Genomic DNA, 26,250 nt, shown 5'->3' on the forward strand with positions numbered 1-26,250 from the left:
AGTACGAAGGCGTAGAAGGGCCACATAATATTTTAAAAACATTTTTCCTTAAATTCCGACTTTGAAGTCGGAATTTACAGTTCAAAGTCGGAATTTACTAAATTCCGACTTCAAACTCGGAATTTTATTCAGTTCCGAACTTCTACGGGGTGTTCTACGACGACGTAGATTTGTTCCTGAATAACAGTTTGCTTTTCTTCAAATATTCAAATTCATATAATACAAGGTGTTCCCACATTTATGATGAATGAATAATTATGTATACAGGGTGTACATTATTATTTGAGTTTTCTTTTATGAGAGGTCATAACAATGATATGACTTTTTACAGACATGACATGACATGAATATTTTTTTAGACATAACTGTTTTTTAGGTATAGTTCGGATATTTTATGAAAAAATTTCCTTCCCATATGTACTTGTGAGGCTATCTCAATGGACACGAAATCAGTACACCCCGAGGTACACCCGGTGTGCTTTGATGTTTCTTACATGAAGAGGTCATTACAAGGTGAGAAAACCTCAAATAGGCAGCTCTATGACGAATTGGTTCATTTCCAAATTTTACTAAATTCCGACTATGAACTCGGAATTTAGTTTAATTCCGACTTTGAACTCAGAATTTAGTTAAATTCCGACTTTGAACTCGGAATTTTGTTAAATTCCGACTTTGAACTCGGAATTTAACTAAATTCCGACTTTGAAGTCGGAATTTAAGGAAAAATATTTTTAAAATATTATGTGGCCCTTCTACGCCTTCGTACAAGAGAATTAAAGGAGCAAAAGGAGAGAATGAAGACATGAATGATGCAGCGAGCTTCTTCATCAAAATACCAAAATTCAGATTCTGGAGAAATATATAAGTAGCAGTATCCAATAGTGTTTGTAGCTTACCGGACTATTTGGCTGATAGGCTTCACGATGACTGCACTTCAATCCTCCGAGATGATTCACAAAGGAGGCGACATACCGTATTTTGGAATCCGTATGTTCAATGACTTTGGAAGAAAATTTCAACAAAATCAGCTAGAATTAGTGTTTTCAACTATTTTCATATTCATATTTTTGTTTTTTTTTTTGATTAAGATTAAGGAAATTGAAAAAAGAAATTGCAAGATCAGAAACTATCGTTTCTATTTCGTAGAAAGTTTTTCTAAGAACACAATTATTGAATGCTAGGAAGAATATACTTTTGTTCACAGAAAAAATACTTTACATCTAATGTTCAATATTTCATTTCCTTGTGAGATCATATTCTGTTTTTTCACAGGAGAATTTACTATCCACGTTCCTATTGTCCTGTTTATCTAACTGATTTGAATTGATTAAAAAAACTTAGGCTCGATTTGTAGGGCATTAATCTCCTGAACGGATGAAAATACCTGAAAAACTGAAAACCAATGGACGTTATGTAAAAAAACCTCACTACAACCATTTGACGTTGTTTTGCATATTTCAATTCTAAAAATTGAAACAAAAACGTGGCCGCGTGCGTTCGTCTTTTCCCATCCGACCATTCAAAAGACATCACCCCTCCTTGTGTCAATCGAATATTTTTTTTAGCCGTTCCTTTTTGGTAATGTGCACAGTAGCCGGCTAAAGTTAAACCGGCTAATCTTATGTTTATGCTCACAACTATACTTCATTCACTTTTTTTTTTAGCAGTCGGTTGGCCATGGAAATTTGACACATTTCTCTCTGTATAGTACGAAAATTTGGGTTTATGAAGCTTGTCAAAACATTTTTGGGTTTTAAATCAACGCTATGTTGCCCGTTCTATGTAAAAGTTTCTGTTATTTCGTACTTTATCACAATATCGAATCTCTTCGGAAAATATGTGACGAACATAATTGAAGTTTATACAAACTGATTAAAGGCATATCAAATCCAGTTATTTGCTTGGAAAATACAAGAGATCAGTATAATATCATAATATGCACTAGCTTGAGGAGAGTTAATGTTCGTTATCTTCTTTGGCTTACATCATTTGTAGATTTCAAAAATATTAACCCGAAGATGAAATGCATATGATGCAGTGGTTGGGAATGGGTATCTCCCGAAGTAATTAGCAACAATAGATAATTAAAAGAATGTTAAATTCTTCAACAAAAATCATCTTGCATCAATATAAGTAAAAGGAATTGAAGGAAGTTTCAAGTTAAGATGAACTACACCTTTGAACAAAAATTTCACATGAATAAACAAGTAACAGGGCAACTTGCGCGTATTTGTGGCTATTTATATTAATACATTGATGTAATAATAATAATAATTAGGTATTTATTAGTACCTTAAGACATTTACATTGTATAGGACAAGTCAAATGAGAAATAGAAAAATCCATATAAGGGAACTTATTCTCCGATGACATTTATCGAAAATCCTGTAGTAAACTTTTCGCATTAATTCACTCAAACATAACATTCTCAAATATGCCACCACTTTTTTGGGTCTCCCAATAGAAGGAAATTCTTTGTCATCCTCTTCATTCACAATCTTTCTGATTGTGGAAATATCCAGCTGAAATATAAGTCGTTTAGATTCAGATGAAACATTATATAAATTCTCTTACATTGAATATGTTCGCTACCGTCTGATGAATTGTGGATTTTAGAATATCAGGGTATAACTATTTGAATGAGCGGACCTGAATTCTAAATAGCACTTCCTGAAACCCTGTTTCTTTTTTCAATCACTTTCGGCATATTCGTAATAAAAAATTATATTAGTTGTGGCAACGGCGTTATGACGTTAACGACATTTCATGAGTGCCAACCTAACTTCGTTCTGGTTACAAAAACTCGAGAAAATTATTTCATGGCCAACCGACTGCTAAAATAAATTTGAATGGAGTATATATTTAACCGTAATATATACATGCTAAAACATTTTCGACCTCAACGGCGCCGGCGCATCATAAAAAAAGTTCTGAAATATATTTTCCTATAATACATGATACTTGCTCCACCTCTTAGAAGAGATGAATTAACCATTTATTGGAATACCTATCAAGAAATATCAGTGAACGACACCATCCTTGTTTCTAGATATACAAGAGTCAGTGTTACAAAGAGTACATAGAAACAATGATTTTATCATTTTCTTAAGAATCGTCAAAACTTTCTGTATTCTGGTTCGAATTTATGGTTTCCAGTTATTTTCTCATCGTGTGAAAACTTGCATATACATCTAAAAGCCTTTTTTTGCAGATGCACCAACATGTACACCGAAGCAAATTAATATTTATGGTGTTGCGAAACAAGAAAAAGCTCAAATCACCTGTCAAGTAGATGCTAATCCACCTGATATTCAGTTCAAGTGGACTTTCAACAATTCGGCAGATTCTGTGGATGTCGCTCAGTCGCATATAGCGAGAAGTGGCACATCAAGCATTGTTTCCTACACACCTATGACAGAATTAGATTACGGAACACTCCTTTGTTATGCATCGAACAAAATAGGATCTCAAAAGGTGCCTTGTGTTTTTCACATCATAGCAGCAGGTGAGTGCTTCATGTGTGATTTGTATTTATATATCTATTATATTCTATATCGATAATGGGACTTCGAAAATTGAAGCCAGCCCGTGGCCGGAATCGACTTCTGCGCATGTGCAGAAATATTAAGAATAAAAATACCTGATTAGCTCTGTCTCTTTCTGATATACCGTTTTATGAACTGACAGGAATGAAATGATTTTACTTCACAACCATTCGAATATTTTCGACCTTAACCTAACAATATGTTGATAATGGTTTGAATCAGGTTCAAACTCAGGTTTGCATTACGTAGTAATTTGTATTTCATCGTTGATTTCTAATAATTAGAAGTCAAAATTCATGAAACTTCATCATTTTACAGCACTAGACGCTCGGATTCATAACAATAGTGAAATTATTATGTGTTCTCTACAGAAAACCAGCGGAGTGCGGAGATTAACAAAAGTGATGTTGAATCTACAAAATTGTAGGATTGTGAATGCATTTTTCTAGGTTGTTCACTATCGTATATTATCTTCATTGTATCTAGATAAGTCTGTTATTGTCTTGAAATTCAGTTGGGTGTTGAGGTAATAATTCTAGTTCAATTTATGATTGTTTTTTTCGGCACTGAAATAGTGAAACATCTAAATCGACATCTATATCTATAAAGCTCAACTGTAGTTACTAATATCTACCAGTTTCTCATCTTCTAAATATTATTATTGCCAAATTGATTATTGTATTGATTCTATTGAAGCATGGCTCTTTTAATGAGCACTCTGTACTTTTATATATAATATAACCACATATTACATTAAATGTTGACCCAAAAATATTTTTTATTGAGTATTGAGTAGATTTACAAGAGGGGAAATTCAGGAGGTGAGATAAGTATGATGTTTACACGTACACGCAATAATTGCAACTGGTATGAAACAGTAATATAAAACGCACTTGTTATTATGTCACTCTTGAGTTTACTGAGTATGGACAATACCATTCCTTTTCGGCACATAATTATTACTTCACAAATCATAATAATTGGTAGAATAGTTTTTATGCACTTATTTGATCTCTTTTCGTTGATTCATCTGAAAGTTGAAAAAAACGTATACATACTCGATGTTCAGAAGACTGAAGTCAACATATTGAATTTTCGGAATATGCGTGGATCATGAATTATGATGAACGTTAGCGCACCTGGGATAGAGAACCACTTAATACTTTTGATTTTTCTAATTAAATAATGGTACACAGTATTCAAATTTTCTATGTCCCTTCGTTAATTTATGGAATTTACGTCTTGTTTTATCGATATCATCTCATCCACTAACCTTTTCTTTAAATTGGTTTGCCTACCTAATATTTCCACTGGATTAGGATCGAAATTAAAGGAATGAAGAAGATTTTTCAAAGCTCCGCTAATGCTGTATTATTTTGTTTTTTGTTCTTAAAGGGATTAAGAATATTAAGTGAGTCTCTTTTGTGTTCAGAAATTCTATCTTTAAGGTAGCGACCAGTTTGTCCATATATGTGGCTGTAAAATCATTACAGGAAATTTTATATAACAATAACAATAACAATAATTTATTCATTATGTTAAATCATTACAAGAATGAAACACAAACAAGTCAAAAAATATACATAAATGACAATGAAAAACAGAATGTAAGCCCTACAAACTGCTCCCCATCAACAAAAAATCGGTCACAGAATATGGTTCCGAATCCATTAAAAAATTGAATATTTTCCTTTTGAAGGTTTTGAAATCTTTTATTTCGCGAATAGTATTAGGAAGGCTGTTGTATAGTTTCACTGCCATGTATGAGCATCCCCTTTCGGTAGAAGATAGTCTATGCAGTGGATACACCAACATATTGTGACGCGTAGGATAAAGACTAGGCCGTATGAAGCTCCGAAAATATTGGGGATTTTTGTGGAAAAATTGCATCAACTTGTAAATGTACAGACCAGACAGTGTAAGAAGTCCATTCTTTTTGAAGATGCCTCTACAGGATTGTCTATAAGCTAATCCGAATATTGTCAGAACCGCTATTTTCTGCAATTTGAAAACTGATTCCGCATGCACACTGCCAACCCAGAAAATCAATCCGTATGACAGGATGGACTGAAAATTCGCATAATAAACAGCCATCAGAAAAGATTTAGAAGAGTCAGATCTCAATACCCTTAAAGCATAGATCACTGATCTAAGTCTGGCAATAACATTTTCTGTATGAGGCTACCAACTGAGCTGTGAGTCGAGAGTAAGACCCAAAAACTTGGTCTGTCTGGTGAGTTCCTCAGGGGGGAAAGCAGACATATCGACTGATCGTGAACGGCAATGAGAAAACAAAATGCGGTTGGTCTTTGATATGTTAATTCGCAAATTATGGGCTAGACACCACTCATCTATTGAAAAAATTATATCATGTGCAAGGGTCTTCAATGAAAGTGAAGATTTGGCTTTTATCAGGACATTAGTGTCGTCTGCAAAATTGGTGAAGAATTCTTTCCACATGGGATTGACATTAGGCAAATCATTAACATATATTAAAAACAAAAGGGGTCCAAGAATACTTCCCTGCGGAACACCCTGATTTATGATGACGCTTGATGAGCGGTATGTTTTTCCATCAATAGTTACCGAAACAATCTGTGGTCGATCCTTCAAATAGCTTCTGAGGAGATCAAGCTGTTTATCTCTAACACCGTAATGCTCTTACTTACTCAGTAAAACTTCATGTACAACAGAATCAAAAGCTTTTGTAAAATATATATGACGTTACTTAATAATTCTTTGGGTGATGCAATCTTAGTCTTTGTGAAATTTTTTTTTAAAGTATTATCGGATTTGAATGCGACATTCATAATTAATTTTGTGAGAACGTTTTTAATTTGCTCTCCTAAATTTTCGACGTAAGTCATCTTGAAATATTTTTGGTTTTCTTTCTCTTCTTGCAATCTGTTGTGTTCAGGTTCTCTTTGGTTCAAACTTTTTCTAATAAATTTTGTGGAGTAGTTATTGTTTTCCATAATTGTTTTTATTTTATTGATGTTTTTTTCGTGAAACTCACCTTCCGAAAGTTTGAAAGCTCTATGTTTCAGATTGTTAATGATGTTAATTTTTTGTGCCGTATGGTGTTTTGAGTTGAAATTGAGTATTCTTCCGAAATATGTTGGTTTTTGATACCAATCTGTTAGTATTTTGTTTTTTCGTCGTATTAATATAATATCTAGAAATGGTAGTGAAATATTTTGTGATTCCAGTTCTATGGTGAATTTTAAGCGGGGATGAATGCTATTAAAAACTTCCAGGATTTCATCCTTTTCATCAGAAGGAATACATGTGACAATATCATCAACATAACGTTTAAAAAATGGTATCATAAAACTCAATTTTTGAATGGCTACATTTTGAACTTCTACCATAACTATGTCAGATGTTACCTGCGCCAAATTATTCCCCATACCTAGTCCAAAGATTCGCCTAAAAAATTTACTCATAAACACAAAATAACTATTTTCCACGCAGACAGTGAATAACTGCAAAAACTCATCGCTACCTTAAAGGTAGAATTTCTGAACACAAAAGAGACTCACTTAACATTCTTGATCCCTTAAAGAACAAAAAAGAAAATAATACAGCATTAGCGGAGCTTGTGAAAAAACTTCTTCATTCCTTTAATTTCGATCATTATTCAGTGGAAAGATTAGGTAGGCAAATAAATTTAAGGAAAAGGTTAGTGGATGAGATGATATCGATAAAACAAGACGTAAATTCCATAAATAAACGAAGCGACATAGAAAATTTAAATACTGCGTACCATTATTTAATTAGAAAAATCAAAAGTATTTAGTGGTTCTCTATCCAAGTTGCGCTAACGTTCATCATAATTCATGATCCACGCATATTCCGAAAATTCAATATGTTGACTTCAGTCTTTTAAACATCCTCCATGCAAGCAGTTGTTATCATTTCCAAAATTTCAATAATTGACAACAGAACCACACAAATTGAAAATGTAAGTTGAATGTTTCGAGCCTGTTCCTCACTTGTTTGATTTATTGTTTGTATAGAATTTTTTTTTAATGTTTCTTTAATATTTATTATTGTAATCATTATCCTCCGAATTCATTGTAGATCGTGTTGTTCTATTTCAGAGCCCTGATGAAGACTATGAAATAAAGTCGAAACTGGTTGGCCCTTTTTTCTAAAAAGTTGGTTTTGTAAACAAATCATAGACCTATACAGCTGTGAAAAGAAATTTAATAATTTGTAGTTTCATTCTCGTTTGTTGGACTATCTATAGATTTATAACAAAGCAGTGGACCAATAATTTCACTTTGAATGAATGATCAAGTTCAACTAATCAACACCTTTGTTCTTTGCCGCAAGAATGGCTCGTTCACTCAACCAATTCAGGTGTTTGTGGTTGGCAATTATATTTGGAAATACTTTGCTTATGAGCTCATTGGTTGATAAAAAAGTGCAGAAATTTGGAGGAAATGAAATCAAACCTGTTGATTGATCGACCGGAACACGCCAATTACCTATATCTAGCAATTGTTCAGAGAAAATTCTGGCAGATGCAATGCAAATTTCTTCAAGGTCGAATGCGGATTATATGGTGCGCTTGGCCAATAGATTCATCAACACTTTTAGTTCCGAGTAGTTCGGGCACGAAGTGTCAGATTGAAGAAGTAGAGTTTTTGAAATAAACTCTATGAGCCCCAGCTGTAGACGTGGGACACGAAAAGCGATAATGTAGAAATAAGGTTATTATTATAACGATGTAGAAGATTCGAATGGAAACATAAGTTTTTCAGTATTGAAGTCGAATGAATTCCTTCCATGGCCCATTTTCAACAGATATGATATCACCCAATTCGCGTTTGGAGTGTTACTGATTCCATCCTCTAGTCCTAGATCGTTGCGCACTGGCTCCGACCTCCCCACTACAAACTGGCATTTGAACTAGACCAGCCGTTTATTCGATATCGCATCGCTCTGAGGTTTCGATTCTTCCACTGATCCATTCTTAGAACATAGATACATGGAATGGACATACAGTGCTACGAATTAATTGTTTGTAATACGCACATTCGATGTTTCTCTGTCTAGCGTGACACTAAGGCATTGGCGTTATATTGAAAAATTTACATACTTCCTATCTAATCGACTCCGAGCCTATTCGAATTTAATACTGAAACTCCTTTGTTTTCATTTGAATCTTTCACATACGACTTCAGCCTTGTGGCTTTCACACTCCTCTCCAGAGGAATATTCACCAGATATCAAAAGGATTAAGCTTAATAATTGGAGACATACCCTGATTTTCGGGTTCATGGTTATGGTTGGGTACGGGCTGCTCCTCGGCTCCCTGATGTCGATCAGGTTCTGTTTACTGTTCGTGTCGAAGTGGATAGTGTTCTTTCCCCTGTTCTTCTGCACTTCCTATGTATTTACGTTCCAGTAGTCCCTAGCTTAAGTTGCCTCAAGTTGTACGTTACATTCTTCTATATTAGGCCAGTGGATGAAATGACAATAGGGATAGTCTTCATATCTTTCAACCATTCTCTTTCGGTTTGTTCTATGAGATCTCTTTATTTCGAAATATCGTCGTTTAAACCCGAAAAATGTGTAACTCCCAATTTAATCAAAAAAGAGATTTTGATGCCATCCCTTAGCGGTTTTCAACATCTACATGCTCAGAAATTTGTGTAGTTCCATCGAACAGTTAAATATTTTTCCCGCGCAAAATAGAATAATGTGTATCTCCGTGCTTGAAATTGTTTAAAAGAAATACGTGTACCTCCCTTACACTAGCACGGCGTCAGTGCATATATCCACATCACATCAGTGGATAACATAAGAAGTAGTGGAAAAATAGTGCTGCTTTGCTGTGAAAACAAAGGTAAATATTAAGGTAGTACGGGTAATAATAAAAAGTTTTTTGTCTCTTCTGTCAAATCAGCTAAAATGGAGTTACACATTTTTCGGGTTTTAACGACGATATTTTCTATGTGCCTATCTAGTAGGTTGTTGTTATTTGGAATCGCGAAGTCGATAAATAGTTACATATGTAAGGTTAGGTATATTGTGATGATAATTTTCCAATATATACTGGGTGGAAATTTCAATAGGGAACCCCTTTCGAGTTCAGAAGTTAGTATTTTATTTCCAATTCTTGGTGTGAAATCTTGGCAACAGCAATCTGTTGTGACTTCCCAATTTGGAAGCTTAGATCTGCATTCGAGTACCTGTGCTGAATTGCATTTGTCAGCTGCGAAGGATTTGATGGCAGGTTGTCTATCCGTTAGGATTTTTATTGACCTACCCGTCTAACCCTTTTCAAGCAGATGGTTGACGCATAGGTCAATGGCGAAGATTTCCTCCTGAAATGCCCAGACTAACACTGAGTTCGTTCAGCGGTCTACGACTGTAGACTTCGGTTCCAGAGCCCTGTTTAGTTCTGGAGTCATCAGTAAACCAACAAGGTCCTTGTGGATAGAATTCCTTATGACAGAGCCATTCGTCTCTGTTTGGAATCAGAGAACTGAAGGTTCCGTCCGCGCTGGTTCTTGTGTTGGATAGTTCACTGAAATATAAACTATGTATTGAACAATAAAACTTAAGTTATTCTTAAGTTACACCCTTGAGTATTAACCCCGCGGGGGTTGAATACTCAAAGGTTACACTGATTGACATCTTAGTGCTTACGAGTAATGATTGATTGATTGATTGCTCTTCTTTCTATCTCTTACGATATATATAAGACAATGCAAAAATGCTGCATTCGCAATATTAACATTTCATCATCATTTTCATTTCATCATCACATACACTACAGAACTATGATAAAAACTCTATATAAATTAGTGGTTTGCTTTCGCTTTTTGAATTGACCACTGAAACGGTGTAGAGTAAACCTCGTTCTGGTATCTTCCATGTAAATATTTGTCAATCAGTTTATGCATTTTGCTTTCTACAGAGTATTAGACGATTTCTAATTGTGCCTGCTGTAGCTTCAATGGAGTAGAATTATTAGAATCACAAACTAATCGATGAAGTTCTGATGAAGCAGCTTGTTCAGAAAATATTCTGGAAGTGCTTCAATTTTCCGAGACATACGGTTGGACAAACCCACAATTCCTCGACCCCCAAGGTGTCGTTGCAGTTCTGTTCGTTCTATTGAGCTTCGAGGGTTATTTTCATGCTGTTTTGTCAGGTTCTTGATGTCAGGACTAGTTTTCATTATACGTCTCAATCTTCACGTGAACTTCTCCTCCGTCAAATCTCTCTTCATCTGGGTCTGATTGATTCGTCTAGACTTTCTGATCCCCAGACGTATTTCCTTCGTGAAATATCTTATGATAACCCAAAATCTATACTCAGTACACTGTCGAACGTAATTGAGAAGTTCTTAACCGAACATGGACTATACATTGATGTTCAAGATCGTGGCTAGTATTCAACACGATTAAAGAGTGATAGGAGTTATACAGGGTAACAAAAAAAAATCGTACAAATTTTACTGTCTTCTGAACCAAAGTATTTTAACGCTGCCAAATAATATTTATTCTATTAGATTCTCCAGGGTATCGATGAGGAAAATAGCCCGTGAGATCAGTACCAATCCGTTCGTCAAATGGCCGAAAAGCCACTCAACCTCAAGCCATACAAGGCCCAAAAAGTTAATCTCCTCGCGGATGAAAACAAGCGCGTACGAATCCAGGGGTGCCGCCAAGTCCTTCGTCTCACCGCCGGCCGGTCAGCAGTAGGAGCGCATTCTCTTCACAGACGAGCTTTCCACCGTACAACAATCTCCAAAACGACAGAAATCGGTCCGCAAAGGCTCTCGGTAGTCCCGGTACGTCAGCCATCGTTGACCGTCGTCAAAATCCGCAATCCGTCATGGTCTGGATAAGGAGAAGAATTTGCGCCAGCGGTAAAACACCCTTGGTTTTCTTAGATCAAGAGGTCAAAATCTATCACGAAGTCTACCGCTGCGACATTCTCGAGACCGTGGGCCCAATAGCACTTCGACAACACGTATTGGACAAAGCGAAAATGGCGCAAGAATTGTGTAAGACCCATTTTCCTGGTTTCATCATATCTTCAGGATGGTCGCCCTACTGCAGTACGAGTGCAAAACACCCCAAAAGTTTGGAGTGGTTGAAGCAATCCTTGCGCCGGGAATGGGACCGACTAACGCCCGAGCTGCGGCCTATTGCCGAAAATTTCAAGAAGCGTCTGAAGCTATGTATCGCTAAAGGTATACGCTTTGATTTGGCATATACCATTTTGAGGGAGTAAATAAAGATATTTTGAAAATCTTTTCTTGTGGTGTGTGTAGTGTGTTCAAAAGCACAATTTAAAATTATTGTCATATCTACAGGTTGTTCGAAAACAAAGATATTCACCAAAGTTACACTTTTTCCAATGTAACACCCTATATTTGACCTAAAAAATGGAATGGCAAGATCAAATTTTGATGAGTTTCTTCATATCACTTCATACCTTAGAAGCACCCTTTACGAGATAATGGCGTAAAATTGAAAATGTGGAGTTTTTTTAAACAGCAATTAATGAAGTAATTAGTTACGCCAGCGATAAAGACAGTATTTTTTCGAGTAGACAAGATGGTTACTCCTATACATAAAAACAAATTTAAACTCTAGAATATACAGAGTGATCATAATTAATTCTCAAACAACAACTAGAAATAATTGCAAAAATTGCTGAGAAACTATCAGGTTTAGGTGTAGAAAAACCTTATGAAGATAGTTTCGAAATTAATTTTTACGTTCAACGAGATATAAAAATACCAAGTGTGCCATTGGAAATAAGAAAATTTGTGACGATTATTTGTAGTTGATGTTTGAGAATTAATTATAATCACTATGTTTATTCCAGAGTTGAAAATTTTTGTATCTATATGTAGGAGTAGCCAACTTTTCTCCAAAAAAAATACTGTCTGTATCGCTATCGTAACTAGATTCTTTATTAATTGCTATTTAAAAAACTCCATATCTTCAATTTTTTGCCATTATATCGTATAATGTTCATCTGAGGTATAAAGTGATCAGAAGAAACTCATCATAATTTGAGCTTGCCATTCCATTTTTGAGGTCAAATACAGGGTGGTACATTTAAAAAAGTGTAACTTTGGTTTACAGTCCCTGGCCAATTTATTAGACGCACTAAGGATTTTTATCGATTTTTATATTCACTTGTAATAACCAAGAAAAAAGCAAAACATTTGAATTTAATATTTCCAGACTGTCACTTTCATCAAGGAATTTCATTAAACTGTTCCGTTTATCTTTATTTTTCAAGTGCTGCATTACAATGTTGATGTATTGGTACTGGAGTATGAATAAATACATATCTTTTTTACTCGCTGCAAGTTCGAGCGTGATTACGATCACCCACGTATGAACTCATCATCCACAAATTCACCAAAACGTACAATCTTACAATTGATAGTATACCGCGAAGAATTAAAGCTCTCATGCACAGCAGCAAAAGATGGCTCCACAAAATATTAGAATTTCATTTCCAACTACATATGTCGATACATTAATGAATCACTATTTTGTTTATTGAATAAAACGTATTATTTGGGAAAACCATTGAAAGAAGAAGTATTTTGAACATATATGTATATTCAATTCAATAATTCAATATTCAAACACCAACTTTGAAGCGTTTATACTTGAGATTTTGCATCGAATCACTGGTGCGTCTAATTATTTGGCCAGGGACTGTATATCTTTGTTTTCGAACACATCTTATATTTGACTATTTTATGTTCAATTATTTTTTGTTTAATAAAATAAACTGAAGATAAGTTTGTCCGAGGTTTTTATTATCACCCTGTAGAGTTCTAGCCAAACAACGGCACTTGAATTCCTAGAATTTGTCTACTGGAATAAAGTTTATGAGGGAATGTTTTTCGTTCTCACTGGAGCATTGGATTGTACGAGTATATTCCCAGAATTTCTCAGTTCGAAGCTACGAAGGCGTGGAAAGGACTCATAATATTTTAAAAATATTTTTCGTTAAATTCTTACTTCAAACTCGGAATTTTATTCAGTTTCGACCTTTTGCAGGGTGTTTTATGACGATGTAGATCATTTCCCGAAATACTAGTTGCTTCTCTACGTATATTCATTATAATACTGGCTGTTCCCAAATTCATGGCGAAGATGATTGAAATTATTCGAGTGTTCATCCATGAGAGTTCATAGATTTAACAAACCTTCCACAGGGTTTTCCATAACAACTTGGATCTTTCATGAAGTTTTATGAAAAAACTTGTTTTTTCACAAGTTAATTTTCGATCAAGTAAGCTCAACATTGAGCTCCCAGGTTATTCCAAAAGCTACGATTTTGCTTTTGCTACGCTAATTCAAGGATTCAATGCTTTTTCCGCATGAAAAAGTCATAACCACATATTGAGAATGCTTTTAAATGGTTAACTCATGTGTTCACACAGCTGACCGCTCTGACAACGAGAATTTACAATTCCGCCACTGTAATTCCCATGAATCGACTAGATGGCGGGGCACGCAGTTTGTTATGATTTCGCGCCTGCGCGCTCTATTTGGCGCCCTTTCGAATGTGCTCCGGGGGGGACGCTACCCCCCTCCCCCCCGTATAGCGACGGCCCTGATCATCCGTATAAGAATATATATATCTTCCGTAATACAATCCAGAAGAATAATTATAATAATAATAATAAGAGTTTATTTACCCATGAATATATACGTACATGTATATATTAAATTATATATCATTATATATAATTTTATTTAATAATATTTATATGTACCCTTATATTTATACGTATATAACAAAAAGTATTTTAGCCTTTTTTCCCTCAATGAGGTAAACAAACTGAATAACCCATAAAAACCCTTAGGTTGTGCATGGGTTGGTTGTTTGTTTATTTCCCGATTTCCTAATCATGCTACACAGAAAAAACAATATGTATTCTTATGGCTAAATGAAAAATAATATTACTCCACAATACATATATGCAAACACAAACAAGTGGATTCTCATGTAAAAAGCCTTATGACCAAAATCATCCTTTCATACAAGTGGGTTGGAAAAACCTTCCAGTTATTTCCGAAACATGACGAAATTTTTTTTTTTGAAACCATCAAATATCTTGAAATTTTGGTGTATAAACTCAAGATGGTTTGATCATGTAGATTATGTCTGCAGAGAATTGAATTCCACCTTCTATGTCATACACAGAATTCAAAAATCAATTCCTATATTCAGTTAGAAACTTTCACTAGTGTTTGGCGAATAGTGGATGTCATATGCATGGTGTTTCCTAGTGTACATAGCTCAACTGCGAATAGAGGACACACAAACGACACGAATCCTTCTTATTGTACCTACTATAAACAGGGTGATTTATTCATTTGGTCCCTATTTTCCACAAGCCATAACTTCGGAACTACTAGCTTTAGACTTTCCAATTTTTAGCAGAAATTGTTGATTGGATATACTCTCAGACTGACAAAGCAGCGAAACCTAAGGTTCAGGACCGGCTCTGTAAAATATGATTGAACTAAAACACCCTGTATATCGGAATTCGTGAGAATGAGCAAATGATTTGAAAAGTACAGAAAAACTGAATAAGACCAAAGTTAGTTGCGCATTCCGTTTCAACACTTACTTCATTGTTAGAAACAATATGAAATTGTGGTGGAAACAAATTGAAGCAGGTGTTTTGGCCAGTCAATTGTGAAACCTATAGATTAATACACCTTTAAATCCCTTTATTTACTCATGGTACTGTTGATAAACAAATCATTTATAAATAAAACAGTCAGGACCGTATATATTCAGGTGGATTTTTATTGAATATTTTATTGTACCTATTATGACACATATAAGTGTGTGGTATTATAACTGAAAAGAAAATTAACTCTAATTTCAAATAAAAAAATATATATATAGCTATCAACGTAGGCTTGTTCACAATTACGAATACTGTTGAATGCTGCCTTTCCATAAATACAAATTCATAGGGGCTGTTCAAAATATCCTCCATTATGCCCAATGCATTTATGACCTCTTTCCAGAATATTTCGTAAAGCTCTTCTTAACATCATTGTATTTTCCCTCAATTCGCAAACATTTTCAATTCTTCCCTTAAATTTATTTCTATGATGTGCCGTTTTGGATAACCATTTTATAGGACCACATGTTTTTCAGAGCAAATTTACTGGTGAAGAGTATTTTAGATATCGATTGAAATTCAATCTGGGAGAATTCTGTATCTTCTGAAACTCTTTAGGGTTTTCACTTCTAGTCCCTGAAACAAAATCAATCAAAAAATTGATATAATTTTCTACAGAATTTTTTGCCATTACCTCAGTCTACAAGATGAAAATACTGGCGGATGTATTTTCTTCCCATTTTGTATAAATGACCGAAATTTTCTCGATGCAAACTTTTCAAATGGTCAAATGGATGGATAGGTAGGGCTAGTCCATTCGCCGGATGTGAACCCAATAACTTATTTCATCTGGGAGATACCTGAAATCCAAAATGTACGCCTAAACATTATAAGCTTCTCAATAAATATCACTATAACTACTTCATTTGTTCCGTTTGTCAAAACTTTGTTCATATCCTCTTAAATGTTGTGGATTGGAATCTGGAGTCGCCAATAAACAGCAGTGAAAAAAAATTTTGTTGTTTGACATGAAGAACATGGTCCACAAGTCCAAAAAAAATTATTTTTGCGGCGAAAAAAATTCCAAACAGTCCACACTTGAAAAATGAAAGAGCACGAATACCTCGTTTTGTACAAAACCCTATCGAATATAACGAGAGCCATGAACTTAAACAATAGAAGCATTAGAACAGAGGAATGACAGAACGTCGGCACTCAAAAGGTTCACATTCGCTAGATCCTGAAGGAACGAGATATATTATGTCGCAGTAAGTGGCGCAGAGAAGACAAGGGGACCTGTGAAGTAATGAAAGTGGAAAACGTCGGGTGGAAATACAACCGCCCTTCATGGCCAATTAAGTCGGAGAAAAGACGATATTAGGGACTAACCATTCACCTGCAACTTGGTAGTTTGGTGAAAAGGGAACCTTTTTGTCTCAGGAACGTATCCACGACGAAAAAGCAATGAACCCTGTTGGAAGACGTGAATATCTTTCCAGTTAAATGTGGTCGATGAACCCCTTATTCACTTTCCCGCAATTTACTCCACTATTTGTTGTAAAATAATACACTGTGGTGGAGATTGAAAACAGAATTATGCCGAAAGAAAAATGGGGATTTCCAGTTCCATGATTTCTTGAAAATTCATAGATTCATTGTTGAAAGATCATGACGTGTTTCATTATTACGGAATTATTTGTCAAATTAACGTTGTAAAATCTAGAACCTACCTGATGACACCAATGTTGTGGATACAAATATCGTCATATTGAATTTTTGCTTTATTTTTCTAGGACTAACACGAATAGTCAGACATTAAGGCCCGGTTGTTCAATCCGTGATTTAAGTAACTCCTGGATTAATTTTGACATTTCCGTTCAAATCTGTCACGTTATTCCAGGATTAACTCAAATCTCGGCTTAAACCAGAATTGAACAACCGAGCCTTAAATAATGAAGTTGAATAATAATAAAGTTTATTTCGATCAATAAATATATTTTCAGAGCATATATTACATCTTTCACTTCAGAGATTTCGAACAACCGCTGGCTGAAAAATGTGTGTTTTTTTTTTTATATAGGTATTACTTTTAATGTCCACTTCTGAATAATCTCCAAGAGCTTTACATGGTAATACCTATTACCATTCCAACTACCCTGATTCGATTGGGGCTTTTTCAAATATTTTATTGGGGTATATACGTAAGTACATGAACTCAAACAGAAGACCTCTGATATTGTTTATGTGGAGACCTGCAACAAGCGGCGGCAACTCTTCCGAAGATCCAATTATTGATTGTGCTTTTATGAATTGATAATTTTAATCATGACGAGTCAGATAATTGGGACAACTAAAATTGATCGAATACAGCTGAACCCATTATAATTCAGTTGTGCTTGTAGAAGACTTTATATGGAAGATACCTACTTCGAATTGCAATCTTCAAATTCTGAAATTTTTTGATATTATAATATAAATAATAAAGAGTTCACTAAACAAAGAATAGAGTCCATAAACTCAACATAAACTGTGAGTTATTCCGGCATTGATAACTGTGTACAGCTGTTAAGTTAATTTTTTTTTTCAATTCTAACGGCAAAAACAAACGATATTCGTATACTTCACGAGATTCGACTGCCTCGGTAGTCTAAATCGGTAGGGACATGGGCGCCCGCAGAAATTTTTCTCAGGGGGGGCAAAATATCAACTACGGTTAATTTTACTGAAAGAAAAATTTCTCTAACGGTGACTATCGAAAAATTTCCAAAAAGATGGAAACAATGATCGTCAAGACCGAACGACTGCATCGAGCTCCATAAAATCTTCAGATTTTCAACTAGAGGAGTTGCTCTTTCAGAATATGTATCACATTTTCATCAACGGTTAGTTTTATTGAAAGAAAAATTACTCTAACGGTGACTATCGAAAAATTTCCAAAAAGATGGAATCAATTAAATGATCGTCAAGACCGAACTGCTGCAACGAGCTCCATAAAATCTTCAGATTTTCAACTAGAGGAGTTGCTCTTTCAGAATATGTATCACATTTCCATAATCTACGGTTAGTTTTATTGAGAGAAAAATTACTCTAACGGTGACAATCGAAAAATTTCCAAAAAAATGGAATCAATTAAATGATCGTCAAGACCGAACGGCTGCATCGAGCTCCATAAAATCTTCAGATTTTTAACTAGAGGAGTTGCTCTTTCAGAATATGTATCACATTTCTATCATCTACGGTTAGTTTTATTGACAGATTCAATATCTAGTAATTTTGAATTCTTGGGCAAAATATTAAACAAAGAAAAAAGCATTTCATGTTCTTTTGAGAATCTCGTTTCAAGGGCTGAAATCAGATGATCTAAATATTGGATGAATATAGATTTTTTGAGGTATTCTTTAGCTTCATAATTAGATACTAGTACATTTGTCTACCGCAAATTCGTGGTTTTCCAATCTCCATATTTGAGACTCTGAGCAATAGATGATGCTTTGTAAAAAATTTCTGTGAAGCATGCATCATCGGAACGATATTTTCCACATATGTATATCTATAATGAAATTCATGTGACGTTGAACATCTACAAAATTGATAAAAACATCTTGTAGTGTATTTGCTATTGGTTCCAATATATTTGAAAATTTACTTGCTACCGTTGAACAAACCACAAAAGTGAAAAAATTTATTGCAGCCCATAACTGAGCAGCTCTTCTTGTTGTTGAAGAATTCATTGAAATTTCTTTTTGAATGTAGTTTTAAAGTTTTCAGCGAAAACTCGCAAAGATTTGTATCTAGCTGACCAATGAGTGTCACAAAACAAAGGATAATATTGAAGGTGTTGTGCTGAAAAAAAATAAGGCGATCAGAATCTCAAGGGGGGCCATGGCCTCCGCTGCGGGCGCCCATGGGTAGGGATACCGGCTAGTCATTCATTCATTCATTCATTCATTGCTGTATCCCACCGCGGTCATGGATGTTAGTGAGTGTCGGACCTAGGAAAGTGATTTAATGTTGGCTAATGTCATTGAGTATTAAACTCAATTTTGAGTTGGGGGAGTGGGATTAAAAATAGAACCAAAAGATTTTCAACAGTATAATAAAAAAATAAAACTGAACTCCAATGGAAGAAAACGAACAAAAAAAATTTGGGAGTTCCTTCTTAATCGGTAGGTCAGCCCTTCATTAGTTGCATTGGCCTATATCAATGGTCTTTGCCTTTATCGGTACTATATCGGTGATTCTTTGTCCTCATCGGTGTATTGTCGTATATCAGTGATTTAAGTTATTAGAGATCAACTACTATTTAATTATTAATTTATTCATTAAAGCTGCATCATCAGTTAGAAGTTATTATCCTATGGACCAAGGTTCGATTTCCTAATTGAAAACATTTTTTAGTGTTTTTTTTAATTTCTTCTTGTTTCTCATATCTCTTATTGTATGGGGTAAAAAAGGAAACAATCTTGGCACTATACAGGGTGTGGCGTAATGAATGGATAATATGGTGCCTGCGGGTAGAGAACCTTATGGCGGTTGAGAAAAATATATTTTATGTTCAGTAAAAGTCCCTTGGTTTTCGATATATGGGAGATTTTCGAAAATTCAAGAAAATTACACCCTTCGCCACTCGTTTTGCAGGCAAGACTCCAAATGAAGAAATTTTTTCAAACTGTTTTTGGATAGTATTCAGTATTCAGTATTCAGTAGATGTTCTATCGAATGTAAATTATTATTTTTGGGGCGCATGATTAGTTTTCCATAAAAAAATATCTAACTCAAATTTTCCATTTTGCTTATTTTTTTCAAGTTCAACCCAGCGTGATGTCAAAAATAATATGGTTACCTGAGTGCCAGAGCAAGAGGAAACATGCCTGTTTCACTGAGATTCTGAAATGGTATAATTCACTCACTCTATTTCCAGCATTAAATACAAAATAAATTTCTATTACAATGAATCAAGGCAGAGTTTGATGTAAGCCTTTTTCTTTAATTTTTTGCAACTGAAATGAGACTTGCAAGCAGAATAGAGCAATTATTCATAAGAAGTTGTGAAGCATGTAGTAGAGCTCCTGATGCCCACTTTGAACACTTTTTGTAAAACTCGATTCAATTGAACGATGTTTTAAAATTGGTTTTTTTTTCTCGTTTTCTTTCATTATTAAGCCCTATATTTATAACGTTGATAGTATTTAAGCGAATTTCAAGTAACGAAGGGAATTTTAGCACTTTTGCAATTAAGAAAAGGACCTAAAAATTAATTTCTACTACATTGAGTCAAGACCTTTGTTACAAAAATGCTGAAATTTAATTCATAACTCGAAATTAACTTGCAAATATTGATTTCACAACGTTGGGGTTCAATAATAAAAAAAAATGAGAAAAAATCACAATTTTAAAATATCGTTTCATTGAATAAAGTTTCACAAATGATGTTTAAATTGGCCACCATAAGTTCTTGTATTAAATGCTGAAAATACAGAGAGTTAAACCATTTCGGAATCTCGATTAAACAGGCATGTTTTTTCTTGCATTGGCTCTCAGGTAACCATATTATTTTTTACACCGCGCTAGGTTGAACTTATGAAAAAAAAATAAGCAAAACGGAAAAGTTGAGTTGGATTTTTTTTTCATGAAGAACTATTCATGCGCCTTAAAAATAATGAATTACATTCGATAGATCATCTATCCAGGAATACTATCCAAAAAACAATTTGAAAAAATTCCTTCATTTGGAGTTTTGCCTGCAAAACGAGTGGCGAAGGGTGTAATTCTCTTGAATTTTCGAAAATCTCCAATATCTCTAAAACAAAGGCACTTTTACTGAGCGTGAAATATATTTTTCTGAACCGCCATAGAGTCCTCTACCCGCAGGCTTCATATTATCCATTCATTACGCCACACCCTGTATAATTGAAATATCTCTGTCCAATTCTCTTCTCTGCTTTCGGTCTATCAAAATTGTTTTCCTTGGTTCTCGTGGAATAACTATGATCTTTCAATGTTATTTTTATTTTTTTGTTTTTGAATATCAAATATTATTCTCTGGGCATATAATTGTCTAATATTTAGTACTTTGGACATTTCATAGATACTTCGACTATCAAAAGTTATTTTCTTACCGTACATGACCTTCAGGATACGTTTCTCTAAAACATTAAAAATTTCTTATGGCAGTCCAAAACTCATCCCGACCCAATTACCATAACAAAGTTGAGACTGAAACAGTGCATCGTACAGTAAACGGAGATGTTTTAGATTTCAAATTCTGTTATCTGAACACATATAAAACACCTCTTATCTTTTAACTCAGGTAGAACATGTGTTTATCCCTTTCAGATATTCATCTATAATAATTCGAGATATTTTGTCGAGTGCGCCTTTTGAATTGAGTTCAAGTTCTTCGTCAATCTCTAGATCCCCAGAATCTGGTAGTTCCATCTTATTTGAAGTAAAAGTAATGTATTTTGTCTTTTCATGGTTCAAACTTAGTATATTTAACTGAAACCACAGTTTCAATTCGATGAAGTCTTCTGTGACTTTATCTTTCAGTTGTTTCCATGTTACATCCTCATAAATTAATAGAGCATCATCGGCGAAACACGATTTCACCACAGCCATTCAATTCAAATAAACTATTCATATAAATAATGAACAATATTGGTCCAAGAACAGTGCCTTGAGGAACTCCATAAGTAATCCTATTTTTTCCATCGTATTTTCCAGCATTGGTAACTGCTAATGAGGGCGTATCTTTTTCCGCGAAATCCGTAACTTTGTCTATTGCAATTGCTGGTGTGTTTTTATCAATATTGTTGTATACAATTCCGGTTACTTTCCTTATTGCATCTTCAGTCGATTATAACATCAACTTCAGAATAACTCAACGGAAACCGAAAATTCAAAATTCTTTGTCAAGAAACACTATAGAGGGTGTACCAAGTTCGAGGGCCTATTAGACGTTTATGGAGAACTGGACCTATTTGACATCTGAAATTTTGCACTATGATACTGTTCGACATTATCTACTGAGCTAAAAAATTCTTGAAGCGTGAGCACTTTCAGTTATACAGAGAATGAAAGTAAATTAAAAAAAAAATTATTTTTATTTTTTCTTTCCTGATATGATAGAATATTAAAATCTGAATTATGTTCGATGTTCCTATTCCAAATATCTTAAGCACAAACCGTTAGAACCGACTAGAAAACTGAAATCCTTAGCTTCGCCGGTGTAGGGGCATCCAAGAACGCAACAATAATTTATTCTCAACGTTGCTCTTTCCATATTATTGATTTGATTAATAATTTTACTCCTGCAGAATCTGAGAAAAATAAACTTCAGTTTATCAGAAACTTGTCAATTTGTTCACTTTTCTCTCTCCAGATTACATAAATAGATTACTTGTTTCTGTAAACTGTGACGTTCGCGGCTTCGCGCCACCTGCCCGACGAGAACTGAAATTTCTTCAGTTTTACATGGAATTTCCCATCTACATCTACAACTTCTTCGCACAGAAAGCGCTCAATTCGGACCAATCAGTTAAGTATCATGAGAAAACGCTTTAATTACGAGGCCGGAGGTGGTAGAGATAGGGGTGGGTATGAAATAATATGGTCGCACAGCATTAATTCAGAACTCGGTAATTAAAGTCCATTCAGAAATGTTTGATATCCCAGTAGGCCTTGAAAGTCCAGACGCAGCTTTATCTGGTCATAAAAAAATCTTCGATAAAATCTGTAGTTTCAATCACAGAACTGGAATAAATGAATATAACCTAGAAAAGTATTTGGAATGAAGAAATATTGAAATCTAGGGCATATTACTATTAAGAACATAAACAGCAGTACAGAATTCAAATTATAGTCGCGCCAGTCAGTGCATAGATTCACTGAGAGAAGATCTATAGATCACTGTTTATTTACAATACCAACCTGAATTCCGCAACACATAATCTTATCTTATTGGCCATTACCAACATTGAATTTTCCATAGCCACCCGAGCTGTCAATCATTCTTGAATTGATTATGTATACTGTCATTTTAATTTTATATTTTTATACGATAATCTGAAAAACAGATCAGGCGACGAGACCATCGAATGCTGTCAGATTTACGTAAAAAACTACGTCGGAAAATTATGTTGCAAATTTTGAGCATCTCTACGTGAATAAGATTCGATGGCCGTTATATTTCATTACAACGTAATAACTTACGGTCAAATCAGAAAATTCCAAATGAATGAGATTTGGGTCTTTCGTGAACCTTCGTTTACTGTTATAAATATTTCAGTTCAATGTAATTGCATCGTTTAGTACAATAATTCGCTTCGTGTCGTTTCCGATATGAAATTGACTTGTAACGTGCATCGGAGATGCAGATGATGAACCAACTGTAATTTCCTACATTCGAACCCAACATCATGAACCCATAAAATATATACTGAATTCTGTATCTGAATTATTCATGAATGTTTCATGAATTCGAAAATTGCTTTCCTTATAGCCTATAATATCAACGCCATCAACGAACTCTTAACGTTTCAGCCGCGCTATGAATATCATTGGGTCTGGGAAACCTCTGCTATTGCAAAATATCAATATTGACATAGTACATCAGAAGAGAAACTTAATAAATCAATCACAAAATGCTAACCTGATATATATTGCTAAGGGTCAACTCTTTCAATTAAATAGTTCCTTAATAATTTATGTTTAATTTTTTCGGATTACTGAGAATATTTAGTGTTGACACTACTCAACATGAAGTGGATATCGATGGAAAATTCACACTATTTTATAAACTGAAAACGATACATAATATGAATCTAAAAAGGATGAAAAAACTAAGAAACGTAGGGCAATTTCAATTTCAGAAATTTCTTCAATTTCTGGAGTTTTATATTGAAAATATCAACACCACAGGAATATGAGTTAAATGTTGACAGCATTCTACAGAGTGGAGAATTTTGGGTAGGTAATATTAATTCTACTGTATGGCCCGGCGCAAATAGAAACGCAGGTTGGTGAGGTGACGCAGGGTGACGCAGCTTTTTCCTGCGATGCACGTACTATCTGACAAGTCACTGTCACGCTTTATTTGTGCAGTCTTGGTCTTTTCTATGTTTTACAAAAACTCACTCTGCGTCACCTCACTAACCTGCGTTTTTATTTGCGCCGGGCCTATGGAACAGCGAACAATTCACGGGACCTTAGCCTTCTCTCGGGAACTCTAAAATCGATAGATTCGATAATTTTCGGTCATAAAGTAAACCATTAACTATTTTGAAAAGCATACACAAACCGTTTAATCTTCTTCGATTTTCCAAGCTCAATATTCCAAAGCTTTGTTGAATTTCAGTATAATCATGATCAACAATTTGAATTCTACTTATGAAAGACAAGAAACTCAGAAACTTATGCTGTACATTTTCTAATCCGTTCATGTAGCATATATACTTTGGACTCCATATTGACGTTGCAAAGTTAAGCCTATTGAAAACAAATGAATAATGAAGGGTTAGTAAAGTTTCATTCTTTCTATGTATAAAAGTAAACCCGAGCATTTTATTCGATGACTCAATAACTCCGTTAATATACACGTCAAATGTTAACTTCTAGTCCAGAAGTACTCCCAGATCTCTAACAACATCCACTTTCTTTATAATCACCCGATTGAAAGTGTAATCGAATACAAAGGTGTTAACGTTCCTAGTGAAAGATATTTTAAGACATTTCTCGAAATTTAAATATAGAAAGTTTTGACAGGAGTATTCATAAACCCTGTCTAAATCCTCCTGAAGCTTAATGCAGTCTTCGAATCTCCTTAAAGTCAGAAATATTTTGAGATCATCGGCGTATGATAGGAACTTAGCATAACGAAAGCAGTAAGAAATATTGTTTAAATAAATTATTAAGAACAAGGGTCCTAGATGAGATCCTTGAGGAACACCCGATCCATTCTGAAAAATTCTCGAATTTTGCTCAAATTGGGATCTATTCAGAATATAGGACTGTATCCACCATAGGCTTTCACATATGCCTACCTCCGCCAGTCGCCGCTGTAGAATGCCATGATTTATTTTGTCAAAAGCCTTTTTAAAGTCTGTATGAATAACATCTATCTGACACTGGCTTTCAAAGCCATGAAGGTTTTCAAGGAATTTCAATAAATTTGTTTCAAGATTGCATTTAAATGATTAGAAACGAAATCGTACGATTTCGTTTCTAATCACTGGTGTACACCAGTGAATCGAATAGTTTAGGAATAGCTGTCAGTATGGATATTGGACGATAGTTCTTGATCATATTATTTGCGCCACCTTTGTGAATAAAGTCTGACTCACTCTGTGGCTGTATTCGGGTTCGAATTTCGGACGGTCCGAGAATTGTTCTAGAAATGCGCAATACTGTTGCGCCCTAGTATCGAATCCTCTGCGCAGTTCTAGAACCATTCTCGGACTGTCCGAAAATCGAACCCGAATACAGCTTCTACATGTATGATCTTGGATGTTTCATTCATTTTGAGTCCAGAAGTACTTACTACATACCCTAGTGAGTACACGTACGACAGAGGATAAAGAAGCAGACTCAATAGTCATGCCTGAGAACTCTGCCACCGTTTTCACGATCTCCATCAAATTTTCGTTTTGCTTCTCCGGAATATTCACTATTTTCACATAATGCTCACGAGCGTTTTGTTCTAAATTGTCCAGTCTATACTGCAAACTCTATACCTCCTTTTTCAAGCAGTCATTTTCGGCTTTTAAGTGATTAGTCAGCTTGAAGACTTCACTCAGTTTGGCGAGCTTCCCTTCGAAATCGGAAAATCTATCCGAACAGAAAGATACAGATTCTTTAAGTTCCCTGATTTCGCTCCTCATAGCGCCGAGTTCCGATCTCAAAGCGCCCATAAAAAGCGCAGTGTCATCTTCCTCCTGGCATATTTCTTATCAAAGGTACTTGGTTTTTTGTCACCTCGGAGCCTCTGCCATTTGCATGAAGAAATGTATTACATTTATTGCATTGTATTCCTGGCGACCTCGATGACAAAGAATTTGTACA

At 34.8% G+C, this 26,250-nt stretch overlaps 1 protein-coding gene across 2 annotated transcripts in view; it reads left to right on the plus strand.

Moving 5' to 3' along the window:
- LOC123306460 (nephrin-like) overlaps positions 1–26,250 on the plus strand; it is a 907,827-nt gene that overhangs the window by 642,499 nt on the left and 239,078 nt on the right. For both annotated transcript variants that reach the window (XM_044888477.1, XM_044888478.1), the window contains one exon: positions 3,212–3,505. In XM_044888477.1, the coding sequence (XP_044744412.1) occupies positions 3,212–3,505 (294 nt within the window). The remainder of the gene's footprint in view (positions 1–3,211; positions 3,506–26,250) is intronic.

This window comes from Coccinella septempunctata, chromosome 2, assembly GCF_907165205.1.
Source record: "Coccinella septempunctata chromosome 2, icCocSept1.1, whole genome shotgun sequence".
NCBI classification, from domain to species: Eukaryota; Metazoa; Arthropoda; class Insecta; order Coleoptera; family Coccinellidae; genus Coccinella; species Coccinella septempunctata.